The 18,491-nt window shown below is 43.6% G+C and overlaps 2 protein-coding genes across 5 annotated transcripts in view; both read left to right on the top strand.

Annotated features, from left to right (window-relative positions):
• Positions 1-429: 429 nt before the first annotated feature.
• Positions 430-8,754, top strand: LOC106571853 (60S ribosomal protein L32). 2 transcript variants are annotated; one of them, XM_014145349.2, is made up of 4 exons: positions 430-574; positions 2,730-2,836; positions 3,045-3,226; positions 8,585-8,754. In XM_014145349.2, exons 2-4 carry the CDS (start codon positions 2,741-2,743, stop codon positions 8,712-8,714), a joined length of 408 nt encoding a protein of 135 aa, XP_014000824.1. In that variant the 5' UTR covers positions 430-574; positions 2,730-2,740; the 3' UTR covers positions 8,715-8,754. The 2 variants fall into 2 exon arrangements, with proteins under 2 accessions (XP_014000824.1, XP_014000825.1); XM_014145350.2 differs by having other exon boundaries at positions 494-570.
• Positions 8,755-10,217: 1,463 nt separating this feature from the next.
• The window catches only part of LOC106571855 (glutamate receptor-interacting protein 2), a 73,720-nt gene continuing 65,446 nt past the window's right edge, over positions 10,218-18,491 (top strand). For 2 of the 3 annotated variants that reach the window (XM_014145354.2, XM_014145356.2), the window contains exon 1: positions 10,218-12,819. In XM_014145354.2, coding sequence (XP_014000829.1) covers positions 12,651-12,819 — 169 coding nt within the window. In that variant the 5' untranslated portion in view covers positions 10,218-12,650. The remainder of the gene's footprint in view (positions 12,820-18,491) is intronic. The other variant, XM_014145351.2, reaches the window with a different exon arrangement.

Genomic DNA, 18,491 nt, shown 5'->3' with positions numbered 1-18,491 from the left:
TGAGTACGTTTGTTTGTTTTTCAAGCTAAGTATAAGGAAGTTGTACTCCAGTCTAGTAGGTGGCGGTAATGCAACAAATTGGATGCCAACCGTTAAACCTTATAGAAGAAGAAGCACGTCAAGCGTCAGCCATCTTCTCAGGTGCATCATTAATTTCTAATGAAAGCAGTGTTTGCCTTGCAGCATGGTGTTGCAGAGGCAGTTGTAATGCATACGTTGGATTTATCGAATGTATGCATTGAACTTTTGTTGCATACATATCCAAATGATGATGATGCTTACTATTTTGCGCAAAAACGCTGTCGGTGTGTTCGAAGCTGTCAATATATCATCAATACGTCCACTCCTATTTATAGAGTTTATCTCGTGATCTCACAAAAAACTTTTGTTGCCATTAGCTCACAATGAGTCATTTTGAGGGAGATGTCCTCAATTTGGGATAAGTAGTGCCTAGACGAGCCACTCTACTTCCAGTTCTCTCATTTAATACACTACCCATATCACCTTGCGGTCCTTAACGGAAGTCCTTTCCTTTCCGCCGTTGCTGACTCCCTACCTAAAATTACACAGGCGGGTGAGTTTATCAAAATCTATGTCCATCTACTGGTTTAGTAGACAAAATAAGTAATGTTGACATAAATAATCACCGACGCAAATTCAACATTCAGAAGTTATCGAATAGTATAGACACTGCACATTTTTAAATGCCGTTGTTTCGAACGGCTTGCATTCCAAGTGGCTAGCTAGCCTTCCTAATATTATAACTGGCTAGTGACTAGCTATGTCTCTACAATGTGACCGACACGTGTTCGTTCTAGAAACCACGCTTTAATTTAGCATGGTTTTTATGACTAAGGTTTTAGGATCACCCTGGAATTCATATTGTTAGCTACTCTGACAATTACCAGTCTAACAACGTAGCCAGCTAGCTGAAACTTACTCATGCCCTCAAACAATGTTGATTGTTGTAGCTAGAACATAACTTGCTACTTCATTGCGATTGACTGTTCCCAATTGTAAAGGTAGCGTCGAGGTGTCTGTTGACTGAAGTTAACCGTCAGCTACCTGTAGTTTGTTATTGGGATAATCTTAATGACCCTCTTACATCTAGATGTTCCGCAGCGGAACACCTGCTCCAATTTCCAATGATAGGCGTGGCGCGAATTACAAATTCCTTAAACATTTTCAAGTTTTCAAACATATGACTATTTTACACCATTTTAAAGACGAGACTCTCCTTTATCTAACCAGACTGTCCGATTTCAAAAAGGCTTTACAGCGAAAGCAAAACATTAGATTATGTCAGCAGAGTACCCAGCCAGAAATAATCAGACACCCATTTTTCAAGCTAGCATATAATGTCACACAAAAAAACAAAACCACAGTTAAATGCAGCACTAACCTTTGATGATCTTCATCAGATGACACTCCTAGGACATTGTTATACAATACATGCATGTTTTGTTCAATTAAGTTCATATTTATATCATATTTATATCAAAAACTTTTTACATTAGCATGTGACGTTCAGAACTAGCATTCCCACCGAACACTACCGGTGAATTTACTAAATTACTCACGATAAACGTTCACAAATAACATAACAATTATTTTAAGAATTAAAGATACAGAACTCCTTTATGCAATCGCTATGTCCGATTTTAAAATAGCTTTTCGGTGAAAGCACATTTTGCAATATTCTGAGTACATAGCCTGGCCATCATGGCTAGCTATTTTGACACCCACCAAGTTTAGCCCTCACCAAACTCCGATTTACTATAATAAAAATTGGATTACCTTTGCTGTTCTTCGTCAGAATGCACTCCCGGGACTTCTACTTCAATAACAAATGTTGGTTTGGTTCCAAATAATCCATAGTTATATCCAAATAGCGGCGTTTTGTTGTGCGTTCAAGACACTATCCGAAGGGTTACGCGCCCGACGCGTTTCGTGACAAAACATTTCAAAATATTCCATTACCGTACTTCGAAGCATGTCAAACGCTGTTTAAAATCAATTTTTATGTGATTTTTCTCATAAAAAAGCGGTAATATTCCGACCGGGAGTGGTTGTTTTCGTTCAAAGACGAAAGAATAAAAACATGGTGTCGCCTCGTGCACGCGCCTCCAGTCTCATTGTTCTCTGATCGACCACTATCCAAATGCGCTACTGTTTTTCAGCCAGGGGCTCCAAAGGCATCATTCACTGTTTTGCCGCATTCTGAGAGCCTATGGGAGCCGTAGGAAGTGTCACGTTACAGCAGAGATCCTCAGTTTTCAATAAAGAGAGTGTAGAAGGCCAAGAAATGGTCAGAGAGGGCACTTCCTGTAAGGAATCTTCTCAGGTTTTGGCCTGCCAAATGAGTTCTGTTATATTCACAGACACCATTCAAACAGTTTTAGAAACGTTGGAGTGTTTTCTATCCAAAGCTAATAATTATATGCATATTCTCGTTTCTGGGCAGGAGTAATAATCAGATAAAATCGGTTACCTTTTTTATCCGGCCGTGAAAATACTGCCCCCTATCCATAACAGGTTAATGACATGCACCGTGCTAGCTGGCTTGTTTTCTAATGAGAGTTGTTGGCTTTTAGTTACTAGTCATGTAACTGACTAACGTTCCACAACCACTGATTGTGGGTGATTAGATGTGCAATGGTTGTTTTTTTTGCCAGTTGTAATTGTTGGCAGTGTTTCACGTTAACAAATAACATTTTACCCCATTACAGGTCAGGTCACCATGGCAGCTCTCCGACCTCTTACCAAGCCGAAGATTGTCAAGAAGAGGGTTAAGAAGTTCATTCGCCATCAGTCTGACAGATATGTCAAGATCACGGTAAGAGCATTTGCTACACGCATAACTTTAAAGATGATAGATCTTTCTTTATGAATGTGCAGTTGTCATTTGTGGAGCGAGCAATGCTTTTCAGACATTTCACACGCAGAGAGGTAAAAGACATTGATCTCCCTCGAGCAAAGTAGTTGGAAGGAACATTGATCATAACTGCTTTAGTAAGTAACATATTTTTATTTGCCCCCTCCAGAAAAGCTGGCGTAAGCCCAGGGGTATTGACAACAGAGTCCGCAGGCGGTTTAAGGGTCAGATGCTGATGCCCAACATCGGTTATGGTAGCAACAAGAAGACCAAGCACATGCTGCCCTCTGGCTTCAGGAAGTTCCTGGTGCACAACATCAAGGAGCTTGAGGTCCTCATGATGAGCAACAAGTACGTTTTGTTGGGTGCACTGTATTATTCCCCTTGGGTCCATTTGGCTTGTTTACTCAAACAAGTATTATTAGATACGCAATAACATGCTTTAATACAGTTATCCTGGTCTTCTTTCTAAAGGTACTACATACAAATATGGGTAGGACAAGTTGTTTAGGACAAGTTTTTTTGTGTTTTTTTCTTTGACCAGAATTTCCAGCATTATCCACTAGGTTTGCTACAGGTAGAACATCCTATGAAATGTTTTATTGACACAAGCTGTCTCCAATCAATCTGCAGTTGTGTGTGTGTGTTTGGGGGGGATCGCCTAAGCCAGGGGAGGCGTAGCTCTACGAATCTTAATAGCACAAAGCCTATTATTTGACAGGGAATACAATTTGTAGATAAGTAATTCAACACCTCACTTTGCTCAAGTTGGTCCTCTCCAGTGGACTCAGAAGTTGTATCTAAAAATGCGGACCTGTCAACCGGCACGTATTTTGCGGACCCTAGTATGAAAAACTACCCAAAAAATAGGCTTCTAATTGGCACATTGTGGATTTTGACTCAACCGTCAGAGGACTTGGTCGAGGAGGACCACATCTCTAGCTCTCTCTCCCTGTAGTCGTAGTACTATCAAAGATGGTTGATAAATGACGTTTTCTGGCTATTTACTATTGGAAAAAAATTGTCAGTACCTGTCTTTAAGGGGTTGGCTCTCCCATAGACACCAATGCGATAGCAGCTGGGTCTGGTCTACTTAGTTAATTTACTTTAATTGAACCAGAAAAAACAGCTAGTGGGGTGTCTTGCTTCCTTTTCTGTCTCTGGTGCAATTTCCCTCCCTTGAGCTGGATGGCAGCTCTCCACTTTGTCAGTTGATGTCACTGATGTGAGGAAAAAGGGTAGGGAAAAATCGAGAACGAACTGTTTGCCAAATATATTTTCCAAAATTGTATGTTTGTCAAGCGAACAACCACTATTTCGTAGTTAACTAAGGCTTCAGTACATCGAAGGTAGTTTGCTACAGCATTTAGTCAACTAAGTGAGAACACTTGTCTGCACATGCTTTGATCTCCTCAACAGTAGTATGCATGCGTGCATTGACAAGCATTGAAACGTAGTTCACTGCGTGGATGGAAACAGACTAGCTGTTCCGATGATACTGTCCTTCACAGAAAGTTACGTTAGGCCTACTAATCTTTAACAGTCTATGTTAAAAATGTCTTCATCTCTCCTCTTGATATAGATGTATGCCAACAGTAGACTTCTAATTATGTGATAATAGTCAGTTTACCAATAACAATGAATGGTAGCCCAGTAGACAAGACTAACTTGATAGATTAGGTTGTGGATGGAGATCTGAAACAAGCTCATATAGGCTTAGTTTAGTTGTTTCATATTCCAAATAGCCTACAGTAAGGTAGACCAGGGTTTCCCAAACTCTGTACTGGGGCCCCCCAGGTTGGGTAGGCCAGGAGGGTGTCAAGTCAACTTCCCCCACAGGAAGTTGGAGCATTTTTGCCCTAGCACTACACAGCTGATTCAAATAACCAAAGCTTGATTATTAGTTGGTTATTTGAATCAGCTGTGCAGTGCTAGGGCAACATTTCTCCAACTTCCTGAGGGGGAAGTTGACTGACACCTTCCGGACCTCCCCCTACCCAACTTTAGGCCTTGATCAGCACCAAATTGTTAGAAAATCCTAGGGCGTGCCCTAATTTTGTTAATTTTAAACGTTTTTCTAGTTAGCTACTTAAGAGCAGCCAATCACCATATACCCATGAACAATCTATAGGCTACCATTCCTACTGAGGCAGTCTTCTGCCAACTTATGTATTAGGCTATAAAAGGTCAGTTTGCGTATGATTTGAGCAATGTGGGTGTCGCACGCGCACATCGTGGGGTCTGCTGCAGGGCTATACAGTGCGACCATTTTACTTGTGTATGCGGTTAAAGACTTTGCTGTGCGACCTGGAATTTTCATTTAGGAGCACCAGTGTGCCTAGAAAAATGAACGATCCACTATGCAATAATCGCTCCGCAATTTCCTGGTTACTAAAAATCGAATAGTTCGCCTAATTTCAGTTTGACAAAACATGCAAGTATAGTGTAGAGAATCATTTAACCATCTAAACTGCTGTTTGAAGTTGGTGTGCAAAAGTAAAAGCCGCAAAAATAAAACTTACTCGCGGGAAGCATAAAAATAGCGCACATAGAACAGATATACTGCTTCTTAGGCTTGCTTCCAATGAGAAAGAAATGTGAGTTTAAGATATGTCCATGTGAATTTTGTCCGGTCGCCCAAAAATAGATATTTCAGCTTTAAGGATTCTAGCTTTATAAAATGTTCATTGTGCTCAATTTATTTCTGTGCGCCTTCATCTTTCAACTTGGGGGCACACATGCTCCATGTAAAAATAGTCAGCGTGGAAACCTGCATGGGCCAGGGGTGCGGCCGCCGCACTGAAGTGATACTCCCCAGAAAATGTCAAGGTTGGCAGGTCGGAAAATGGGTCAATTAGGGGCAGTTTAAGGGGAGCGTCAATAAATCCAATCATGAAAGTGTGCTGCAGCGAACTCTGAGTGTTCCCCCAACCGGCAGTCGAACCCGGGCCCAGCAAATGTCAAGCCAACACCTTAACCGTTACGCCTGTCCCCCCACCAAGCATTCACACACAACCAGACATTGATTGGAGACAGCTTGACAAATGTCTGAAATAATGCCAAGAAAAACTAAGCTAGCAAGCTTGGTATTAAAAAAAAAATTACATATGAAAGAAATATGACATTGACGTCATGGAGTGCGTCCAAAAACTCACATGAAGAGTATAAAATATGTACTCTCATCCTATGATTGACACACACAGGCCTTGGCCAAAACATTCATTATAACCTAGATAGAATACCAGAAATTAAAGAGATTGTCTTTGGTTGAAAATCCAAATGTTGTCCATACATAACTTAACCTAATTGATACACAAAATCGTAAAGGTAGTCAGCGATGTGTGAAATAAAAACCAACGTCAAGCCAATTTGAAGCACAAGTATCTGCTGTTTTGATCACATAGCTATCACGGTGTAACAGCGTGAAGCAGACCTGTGCTTATGCTCAGATACTCAGTCGGACTATGTGAGAGAAATATCTGCAGTGCTGCTCGTGGCTAATATAATGCTGAGTCTCACTGTATGCTAAACAGCAGGGTTTCCCAACTGGTGGCCATGGGTGGTTTTATTTGGCCCTCCAAACTTTCTCAGCCAAATGTTTTTATATATTTTTTTTCTATATATTCATTGTAGGACATACATTTACATTTAAGTCATTTAGCAGACGCTCTTATCCAGAGCGACTTACAAATTGGTGCATTCACCTTATAATATCCAGTGGAACAACCACTTTACAATAGTGCATCTAAATCTTTTAAGGGGGGGTTAGAAGGATTACTTTATCCTATCCCAGGTATTCCTTAAAGAGGTGGGGTTTCAGGTGTCTCCGGAAGGTGGTGATTGACTCCGCTGTCCTGGCGTCGTGAGGGAGCTTGTTCCACCATTGGGGTGCCAGAGCAGCGAACAGTTTTGACTGGGCTGAGCGGGAACTGTGCTTCCTCAGAGGTAGGGAGGCGAGCAGGCCAGAGGTGGATGAACGCAGTGCCCTTGTTTGGGTGTAGGGCCTGATCAGAGCCTGAAGGTACGGAGGTGCCATTCCCCTCACAGCTCCATAGGCAAGCACCATGGTCTTGTAGCGGATGCGAGCTTCGACTGGAAGCCAGTGGAGAGAGCGGAGGAGCGGGGTGACGTGAGAGAACTTGGGAAGGTTGAACACCAGACGGGCTGCGGCGTTCTGGATGAGTTGTAGGGGTTTAATGGCACAGGCAGGGAGCCCAGCCAACAACGAGTTGCAGTAATCCAGACGGGAGATGACAAGTGCTTGGATTAGGACCTGCGCCGCTTCCTGTGTGAGGCAGGGTCGTACTCTGCGAATGTTGTAGAGCATGAACCTACAGGATCGGGTCACCGCCTTGATGTTAGTGGAGAACGACAGGGTGTTGTCCAGGGTCACGCCGAGGCTCTTAGCACTCTGGGAGGAGGACACAAGGGAGTTGTCAACCGTGACGGCGAGATCATGGAACGGGCAGTCCTTCCCCGGGAGGAAGAGCAGCTCCGTCTTGCCGAGGTTCAGCTTGAGGTGGTGATCCGTCATCCACACTGATATGTCTGCCACATAAACTGTGGAAATCAGGTCCAAATGATTTTTTGGGGGGGATTTCATCCCAAGTATTCCCACGCATAATAGAGATTGCTTACTTACGTGTCCCTTTTGAACAATGCAGAGTTTAAGATGAAACATTTTAATTGATCTTATACAAATGTAAACGAGGTTTGAAATTATTGTTTTAGTCAAATATTATTTCTGTTTGGTCTTCTTGCGGTCAATTTGCAGTCTACAAATCATTCTATAAAGTTACTTACCCGGTCAGATATAGTGTAGTGGCAAGAGGAATTTAGTCAAATTGTTTTCCTTTTCCACCAAATGTTGGCATGCATGCTGGTGACGTTACCAAGGCTACTTTCAGTTGCCGATAGAAGTTCTAATGAATAGAGCTGACCTTATAAGTAGCCTAGTTTCAGAACAGCCCGCGATATGCTTTTTGAATGTAAAATGCAAGATGGAAAGGGGGGAAAAACAGCGCTGGTATTATGGGTCATATCTTTTGAACTGTAAGGGCTAGAATCAAGTTGCTTTCTCTGATGAAAAGACCTACTTGGCTACAGAACCTTGCTATGAAATACAGTGGGTAAAGTGGGAGGGTTGTAAGACTACAAATTTAAAGACTGTTCTATACTCGAAGGAGAGAAACATACCTAGACTGTTTTACTATTAAAGCAATGCTGCTTGTGTTACTTAACCAGGCAAAAGGTAGCTAACAAGATGGCTGGTGGTGACTGGTTAGTTACAGGGAAAGGAAGAGAGTCGCCTGCGAGATGTGTATAATCAGAGCAGAGCTGGTCTGCCTGTGCCCACAATCATTACTTGCTCCACCACAGCTCAACAGCTCATGTAGGCTGTGTGCCGGGTGTGGCGCGTCTTTCCCACTGCTGAACAGAACTGTGCTGTGCATCTGTGCTGTTAATATTATTTGTGCTTATCGCTCTCAATCTTTTCAAAAACTCTTGTCCACTCCATTTAGTAGTCAGATTTTGGCCACAGAGATAATTTCGTCTCGTTTTAGTCAACTGAAATGAATAATTAATTTTTTTCTGGGTCTATTTGGTCATTTAAAGTCTCGTAAATTGCCACTGAAAAAATAGGCATTTGACAAATGAATTAGTAACTATTTTTGTTGACAGTTTATCCTGCTCTCACCTTTTCCGTAGGACCCATGCTGCTGAGATTGCCCACAACGTGTCTTCCAAGAACAGGAAGCTGATTGTGGAGAGAGCAGCCCAGCTGGCCATAAAGATCACCAACCCCAATGCCAGACTCCGCAGCGAGGAGAACGAGTGATCCAGCCATTATTTCCCAATAAAACAGATGTTTAAATGTGTATGTTCTCCTGACAATTAATTTTTTCTGGTCTAAGACTTTGCTATAGCGAGACTGTTCAAATTCTCTACCCTTTTCCCTATATTCCTGACACCAATCCTCCCTTTAAAGTGGAGAGTACACATGTGGGCGAAGGGTTGAGAATTGGTCTGGTTTAGCATGACTGGTTTAGATGGTTCTGAGATTTCTTTGAGAACCATTGAAAGTGTGAAGTTCCGAGTGCACCTTCGTGAGAAGGGTTATGAAATACACTGCTCAAAAAAATAAAGGGAACACTAAAATAACATCCTAGATCTGAATGAAAGAATCTTATTAAATACTTTTTTCTTTACATAGTTGAATGTGCTGACAACAAAATCACACAAATAATCAATGGAAATCCAATTTATCAACCCATGGAGGTCTGGATTTGGAGTCGCACTCAAAATTAAAGTGGAAAACCACACTACAGGCTGATCCAACTTTGATGTAATGTCCTTAAAACAAGTCAAAATGAGGCTTAGTAGTGTGTGTGGCCTCCACGTGCCTGTATGACCTCCCTACAATGCCTGGGCATGCTCCTGATGAGGTGGCGGATGGTCTCCTGAGGGATCTCCTCCCAGACCTGGACTAAAGCATCCGCCAACTCCTGGACAGTCTGTGGTGCAACGTGGCGTTGGTGGATGGAGCGAGACATGATGTCCCAGATGTGCTCAATTGGATTCAGGTCTGGGGAACGGGCAGGCCAGTCCATAGCATCAATGCCTTCCTCTTACAGGAACTGCTGACACTCCAGCCACATGAGGTCTAGCATTGTCTTGCATTAGGAGGAACCAAGGGCCAACCGCACCAGCATATGGTCTCACAAGGTGTCTGAGGATCTCATCTCGGTACCTAATGGCAGTCAGGCTACCTCTGGCGAGCACATGGAGGGCTGTGCGGCCCCCAAAGAAATGCCACACCATGACCGACCCACCGCCAAACCGGTTATGCTGGAGGATATTGCAGGCAGCAGAACGTTCTCTATGGCGTCTCCAGACCCTGTCACGTCTGTCACGTGCTCAGTGTGAACCTGCTTTCATCTGTGAAGAGCACAGGGTGCCAGTGGCGAATTTACCAATCTTGGTGTTCTCTGGCAAATGCCAAACGTCCTGTACGGTGTTGGGCTGTAAGCACAACACCCACCTGTGGATGTCGGGCCCTCATACCACCCTCATGGAGTCTGTTTCTGACCGTTTGAGCAGACACATGCACATTTGTGGCCTGCTGGAGGTCATTTTGCAGGGCTCTGGCAGTGCTCCTCCTGCTCCTCCTTGCACAAAGGCGGAGGTAGCGGTCCTGCTGCTGGGTTGTTGCCCTCCTACGGCCTCCTCCACGTCTCCTGATGTACTGGCCTGTCTCCTGGTAGCGCCTCCATGCTCTGGACACTATGCTGACAGACACAGCAAACCTTCTTGCCACAGCTCGCATTGATGTGCCATCCTGGATGAGCTGCACTACCTGAGCCACTTGTGTGGGTTGTAGACTCCGTCTCATGCTACCACTAGAGTGAAAGCACCGCCAGCATTCAAAAGTGACCAAAACATCAACCAGGAAGCATAGGAACTGAGAAGTGGTCTGTGGTCACCACCTGCAGAACCACTCCTTTATTGGGGGTGTCTTGCTAATTGCCTATAATTTCCACCTGTTGTCTATTCCATTTGCACAACAGCATGTGAAATTTATTGTCAATCAGTGTTGCTTCCTAAGTGAACAGTTTGATTTCACAGAAGTGTGATTGACTTGGAGTTACATTGTGTTGTTTAAGTGTTCCCTTAATTTTTTTTGAGCAGTGTACATCCTTGGGTTAGCTTAAAGTTTTTGTTCAAGAAGTTAACTTTTTTTCAGACCAAATCCTATATATAGTTCTATCTGTTAGACAGTCCTATAGAGCAGACAGGGTTGTATCGGAAAGGAAAAAAAGACTACAATATTTCAATATCACAAGCTACGCTTCTATCCAATTTGTGACAGGTTTTCATGTGAATATTCTACAATCAGCGTAAATACAATATTTATGCTGATTGCGTTTCCATCAAATTGACTTGAGGATGAAAGTCTGTGCGTGATGCCATAGTGCACATAAAAATTACTTCCAGTTGAATTCCCATGTACCAAATAAAAAATACTAGTTAAATGGGTTTTCATTGCATTTTCAACTCCGATGGTTTTGTCAGAAATGTTGCGTTATATAGCGCATGTTTCTTCTCTGATCTTGCCACATGCGCTCTAGCCAACAGCTGGCAGATACGGTGCAGGTATAGCCTGCCTACGAGATGACATTATGGACAAAAGAGCGAGCTTATTTTAATTCGTCCAAAAGTAGCCAAGCATATTGGGAAGTAGCATTAAGTTCATCACCTTGCACTTTCACCAAACCGATGAAGTTCATGATTTATTTAATCTGTAGCCGAATAAAATGCTTTCCCAAGTCATAGTGGGGGACCACATGTCAATTTTGCTTCAATGTGACGGTTGTTATATCAATATTTGCACTTAAGTATTTCTCTTCCATTTCACCCATAGTTAATTTTACAGACACAAGGTCCCACCCTGTCTAGTGTGTTTTGTTGACAGTTTATGACAAATTTGCTGTTTCAATCAGGCCTGTCCTGACTTAATTTTTTATCCGTCATGCACTTTAGGGTGCATTAAGATTAGATGGAAACCTGAGACTTGTGATCTGTGTGCAACACAAGGGAAGTTTTAGAACTGTGTGACGTGTCTCGACTGAAACTATGGGATAGCGCTCACTGACTGTACTTTTCCCAAGTGCATCAGTGTTTGTTGTGCTAACAGCCTTGGTGCACTTCAGCCGGATGTGCAGTCATCCTTGCCAACACCCTGTAGTGATCCTTAGCCCCTTTCTGACAATTTAGGATTTAGTAAGGCAATGGGTACTTGTATGAAAGATGTTTTCAACTTCCAATTGATATGCTCCCAACAGGGATTTATTATGAGGCTTGAAGTAGTTGAATCCCCTTTGGGGTCTTTGAAGATCTTCAAGGAACTTCATAAACATAATAAAAAGATATGTCTGGGACATTAATCCAACTACACTCGACTACACCAACGATACTCGATTATCATGAGTGCAATTTGAGTCTGAAGACCAGAACAAGATGCTTTCAAATCAAGATATATCTTGATTTAACACTTTACTTAGTTTTGAGGATTATTCAGAAATATCGATGAAACCAAAGCGGTTTGCCTTCTTCCACACAAATGACTTTCATTACTTCGCTGCTAATGACAATCGGGCCTCATACATTAAAGTAATTTAATGTAGACAACTGCATAGTGTTTTTTTTTGAATTACAGAAATTAACATCGTTAGATGCCCTTGTCAATCATGCACATTCATGCTGCAATTCTGAAATGCTATGTTTTGGCATGAATAAATAGCCAGTGTCTACCGCCAGCCACCTGGGGTGAAAGTTTCCATTGCGTTCTGGCAGGCTGTGCCATCTCTGCAGCCTTTAGCTCCTATCCATCTGTTCATGTAAAATACTCTGCCAGTGATGAAAATCACAAACAATATAACATGCATTACATTACCTTCCCTGAAATGAATAACAATGTTTTTGTTTGCATGCAGTTTTAATTTCACATTTTGTGTGTGTTACGAGAGAAGCAGACACTGATGGGTTTATAAATATGCATAGATTTACAAGTATGTATATCTGATCTTTCGTAGGATCAGTTTTTTTTCCTATTCTCCATCTCATTTGTAGGCTTATTCAGACACACCTGAGGATGTTGGAACTCCTCCAGTTAGGGTGGGGATTGTGAAGAGACCGCAGGACAGAGCTAGAAGAAACCGTTTGAGTAAAGAGAGCGATCGAAAGCGACAATGTTTTTACTTTCAGTGACGAGAGAATGAATATAGCAGACAGAGTGATATGTGGAAAGGGACGCATGGCCAACCCAAAGCTCATCACCCTGGCCTTCTCTCAGACAGAGTCCATGAGGAAAGGAGGAGGAAAGAGGAGGATGTTCTCCTTTTCACTCCGTTGTCGGCTCGGGATCATCAGAGGGAGGACCAAAGGTATTGCTTACACAACAATATTTATGAATACTTATGATGGCAGAGCACAAATTGTTTATTTTTGTTCATAAAAGCCAAACTGACTGTAGTTAATTGGGTTTTTATACTGTATTGTATCAACTGCTGCAAGCTCCAGCCTGAGTTGTGTGAGAGCTGAAGTGCCTCCAATAAGATCCAGGTGGCAATAACATAATAAAAACCTTTGAGTTACTTTTTTTATAAGGGATTTGCATAATCTTTTCGGTGAACAATTATTTCTTAGTTTAGACCATTTTAAATAAGAAACTATACCTAGAACAATACCTAGAATGTATCTTCTCGTCTATTTTGTTTTGTCAAAATCAATATAACTTAGCTTAAACGTGGGATGAGTAATTTAATGGAGTCATATTTTACCTTTAGTTTACGTTTAAGCTACCTTGGAGGTGAACATCGTACTATGATTATGAAATCATGTCTCTGAATTATGACTGAGTCATGTTCACCTCTGAGCCTGTCTTGTAGCCTAAGTAATTCCGTGATCGATGTGTTGACTCAAGTTTCTGTCATCCCTGCTGCATTCATTTGGTAGATTTATTCGCAACTGGAGCTGATAGCCATGAATTGGCAGTATGATCAGCTGCATGTTAGAAAATGTGCCCAGCTACCTTTTGGTTGGAGAATAGCTCATAGTTTAGTTTTTACTGTACTTTCAACGTTTAGAGGTAAGTGAACATGTCATATCTTATTTAACATATATTACAATGCTCTTTTAGAACTATCACTAATTGAAAGTGTAAGACAATACCACTGTTTTATACATTTAAACAGTCAGGTATCTGTTGAATCTAGAATCGATTGCATATTGCTTGCCTAGTTAAATAAAGGTAAAATAAAAAAATATAAATAATTACTCTAATTGTGTGGCCTAGTATGTTCTGTTTCCCTGGGTTTTTATAAGACCAACAAACAGCTCTGCGTCTTCTGATCCTCTTTATTCTGTAAGAAATTAATTTGTTTCACTCTGAAACACCTGAGTAAATTTTACATTTACATTTAAGTCATTTAGCAGACGCTCTTATCCAGAGCGACTTACAAATTGGTGCATTCACCTTATGATATCCAGTGGAACAACCACTTTACAATAGTGCATCTAAATCTTTTAAGGGGGGGGGTTAGAAGGATTACTTTATCCCATCCTAGGTATTCCTTAAAGAGGTGGGGTTTCAGGTGTCTCCGGAAGGTGGTGACTGACTCCGCTGTCCTGGCGTCGTGAGGGAGCTTGTTCCACCATTGGGGTGCCAGAGCAGCGAACAGTTTTGACTGGGCTGAGCGGGAACTGTGCTTCCTCAGAGGTAGGGGGGCCAGCAGGCCAGAGGTGGATGAACGCAGTGCCCTTGTTTGGGTGTAGGGCCTGATCAGAGCCTGAAGGTATGGAGGTGCCGTTCCCTTCACAGCTCCGTAGGCAATCACCATGGTCTTGTAGCGGATGCGAGCTTCAACTGGAAGCCAGTGGAGAAAGCGGAGGAGCGGGGTGACGTGAGAGAACTTGGGAAGGTTGAACACCAGACGGGCTGCGGCGTTCTGGATGAGTTGTAGGGGTTTAATGGCACAGGCAGGGAGCCCAGCCAACAGCGAGTTGCAGTAATCCAGACGGGAGATGACAAGTGCCTGGATTAGGACCTGCGCCGCTTCCTGTGTGAGGCAGGGTCGTACTCTGCGAATGTTGTAGAGCATGAACCTACAGGATCGGGTCACCGCCTTGATGTTAGTGGAGAATGACAGGGTGTTGTCCAGGATCACGCCAAGGTTCTTAGCACTCTGGGAGGAGGACACAAGGGAGTTGTCAACCGTGATGGCGAGATCATGGAACGGGCAGTCCTTCCCCGGGAGGAAGAGCAGCTCCGTCTTGCCGAGGTTTAGCTTGAGCTGGTGATCCGTCATCCACACTGATATGTCTGACAGACATGCAGAGATGCGATTCGCCGCCTGGTTATCAGAAGGGGGAAAGGAGAAGATTAATTGTGTGTCGTCTGCATAGCAATGATAGGAGAGACCATGTGAAGATATGACAGAGCCAAGTGACTTGGTGTATAGCGAGAATAGGAGAGGGCCTAGAACAGAGCCCTGGGGGACACCAGTGGTGAGAGCGCATGGTGCGGAGACAGATTCTCGCCACGCCACCTGGTAGGAGCGACCTGTCAGGTAGGACGCAATCCAAGCGTGGGCCGCGCCGGAGATGCCCAACTCGGAGAGGGTGGAGAGGAGGATCTGATGGTTCACAGTATCAAAGGCAGCAGATAGGTCTAGAAGGATGAGAGCAGAGGAGAGAGAGTTAGCTTTAGCAGTGCGGAGAGCCTCCGTGACACAGAGAAGAGCAGTCTCAGTTGAATGCCCAGTCTTGAAACCTGACTGATTAGGATCAAGAAGGTCATTCTGAGAGAGATAGCAGGAGAGCTGGCCAAGGACGGCACGTTCAAGAGTTTTGGAGAGAAAAGAAAGAAGGGATACTGGTCTGTAGTTGTTGACATCGGAGGGATCGAGTGTAGGTTTTTTTCAGAAGGGGTGCAACTCTCGCTCTCTTGAAGACGGAAGGGACGTAGCCAGCGGTCAAGGATGAGTTGATGAGCGAGGTGAGGAAGGGGAGAAGGTCTCCGGAAATGGTCTGGAGAAGAGAGGAGGGGATAGGGTCAAGTGGGCAGGTTGTTGGGCGGCCGGCCGTCACAAGACGCGAGATTTCATCTGGAGAGAGAGGGGAGAAAGAGGTCAAAGCACAGGGTAGGGCAGTGTGAGCAGGACCAGCGGTGTCGTTTGACTTAGCAAACGAGGATCGGATATCGTCAACCTTCTTTTCAAAATGGTTGACGAAGTCATCCGCAGAGAGGGAGGAGGGGGGGAGGGGGAGGAGGATTCAGGAGGGAGGAGAAGGTAGCAAAGAGCTCCCTAGGGTTAGAGGCAGATGCTTGGAATTTAGAGTGGTAGAAAGTGGCTTTAGCAGCAGAGACAGAAGAGGAGAATGTAGAGAGGAGGGAGTGAAAGGATGCCAGGTCCGCAGGGAGGCGAGTTTTCCTCCATTTCCGCTCGGCTGCCTGGAGCCCTGTTCTGTGAGCTCGTAGTGAGTCGTCGAGCCACGGAGCAGGAGGGGAGGACCGAGCCGGCCTGGAGGATAGGGGACAGAGAAAATCAAAGGATGCAGAAAGGGAGGAGAGGAGGGTTGAGGAGGCAGAATCAGGAGATAGGTTGGAGAAGGTTTGAGCAGAGGGAAGAGATGATAAGATGGAAGAGGAGAGAGTAGCGGGAGAGAGAGAGTGAAGGTTTGGACGGCGCAATACCATCCGAGTAGGGGCAGAGTGAGAAGTGTTGGATGAGAGCAAGAGGGAAAAGGATACAAGGTAGTGGTCGGAGATTTGGAGGGGAGTTGCAATGAGATTAGTGGAAGAACAGCATCTAGTAAAGATGAGGTCAAGCGTATTGCCTGCCTTGTGAGTAGGGGGGGAAGGTGAGAGGGTGAGGTCAAAAGAGGAGAGGAGTGGAAAGAAGGAGGCAGAGAGGAATGAGTCAAAGGTAGACGTGGGGAGATTAAAGTCACCCAGAACTGTGAGAGGTGAGCCATCCTCAGGAAAGGAACTTATCAAGGCGTCAAGCTCATTGATGAACTCTCCAAGGGAACCTGGAGGGCGATAAATGATAAGGATGTTAATCTTGAAAGGGCTGGTAACTGTGACAGCATGGAATTCAAATGAGGAGATAGACAGATGGGTCAGGGGAGAAAGAGAGAATGTCCACTTGGGAGAGATGAGGATTCCAGTGCCACCACCCCGCTGGCTCGATGCTCTAGGGGTATGCGAGAACACGTGGGCAGACGAAGAGAGAGCAGTAGGAGTAGCAGTGTTATCTGTGGTAATCCATGTTTCCGTCAGCGCCAGGAAGTCTAGGGACTGGAGGGTAGCATAGGCTGAGATGAACTCAGCCTTGTTGGCTGCAGACCGGCAGTTCCAGAGGCTGCCGGAGACCTGGAACTCCACGTGAGTCGTGCGCGCTGGGACCACCAGGTTAGAGTGGCAGCGGCCACGCGGTGTGAAGCGTTTGTATGGCCTGTGCAGAGAGGAGAGAACAGGGATAGACAGACACATAGTTGACAAGCTACAGAAGTGTTGTTTCTTGTATTATTGTCTCTTGTGTCTTTAGAGAACTGTTTCACTTTGATATCCTTTTTCTTCTGTCCTGATTTTCTCTTTCTTTTCTTCTGTTAACTAGATATTCTTTGTTGTTCTTCGTTAGCTAGCTAGCTTCTTCCAAATGAGTCCCTAGCAACTGCTTAGCAACTGGTAAACAATTCAGCTAGCTAAGATAACTACAATTTTATGAAAAATAGTTATTTTTCAAAAGCCTATCTTCTTTGTTTGTTGCTTGTTTTTTCTCCTATTCAGTCTTGCAGTTTTCTTTTGCTTTTTTCCGATGTACTTCACTCTAAAAACCATGTAAATTTCAATATTTGTAGGAGCTCATTTTTTCAGCTGCTGCTGCTCAAATTGGAGTTCCAGAACGAATGGGGTATTAAGGACGAAACTGAGGAAATTGTCTATGCCAACGAGTATTGGGTCCACTGGAAAGAGACGACTAATTAGGAGACATGCTACATTGGCGAGAAATACTTCTACAGTGGAGAGAACGCTTTGTTTGAAGTTGGTTGAGGTGTCTCTGGTCAGGGAAATGCTACATAGACTCAATAAATCTATGCATTGGGATCAAGGATGTATTTGTACTGCACATATAGTTTACTAGCTTTTATTTGTACTTGAGCTCATCCTCACATCTGTGTGGACTTTGAAGCTATCGTTTGGGCTCTAGTTCATATTTTTGTCTGTTTAGAGCTGTTGTGTATCCTTTGATGTCATTTCCCTACTCTCAGACCTGACGATGACAGAAGTTCCTTTGGGTGGGATTTTCAGGCCTTATAGGGGGAAAGAATGGAGGGCGGGTGAGTCAGGAAGTGGTGAGCATGTGAGGGTGACAAATGGACAGACAGGTGGGGCTCTCAGTCAGTCAGCGGCCGTTTTAACTCCTCTGTAAGTGTGTGTCTGGGTAGAAGACAGCCAGCGCAGTGGCAGTGGGGGAATGAGCCCTCTCACCCAGAGAAGGGAACATGAGATGTTCAACACACCACAGATTGAAAGCGAGAAACCATATTGTTGGTTTGATTTATATCCATTGCAGCCATTGTCTCATATAAAGGACAGAATTCTCTGGTCAGAGGTTGAGTAAATAAGTCTCTTTTGGCTTTGTAGCGGCATGCATGTACAGTTATTGGTAGGGGTGCTCAATAGTGTAAAGTACTGAAGTAAAAATTATTTAAAGTACTACTTAAGACATTTTTGGGGGTATCTGTACTTTGAGAACATTTACCTCTCCCTTCCTAAAGAAAATATGGACATTTTACTCCCATACATTTCCCCTGACACCAAAAAGTACTCGTTACATTTAGAATACTCAGGAATGACAGAATTATGGTCAAATTCATGCACCTATCAATATAACACGTTGTCATCCCTACTGCCTCTGATCTTGCGGATTCACAAAGCACACATACTGCGTTTTGTAAATTGTCTGAGAAAAAAAGAAAAAAGGAAATTGTGCCACCTGGTTTCTAAATATAAGGAATTTGATGTACGGTTTTTACTTTTTTTCAAGTA

This window comes from Salmo salar, chromosome ssa15 (genome assembly GCF_905237065.1).
Source record: "Salmo salar chromosome ssa15, Ssal_v3.1, whole genome shotgun sequence".
Taxonomy (NCBI): domain Eukaryota; kingdom Metazoa; phylum Chordata; class Actinopteri; order Salmoniformes; family Salmonidae; genus Salmo; species Salmo salar.
The sequence above is the reverse complement of the archived record's forward strand: the minus strand, read 5'-3'. Positions and strand labels throughout refer to the sequence as shown.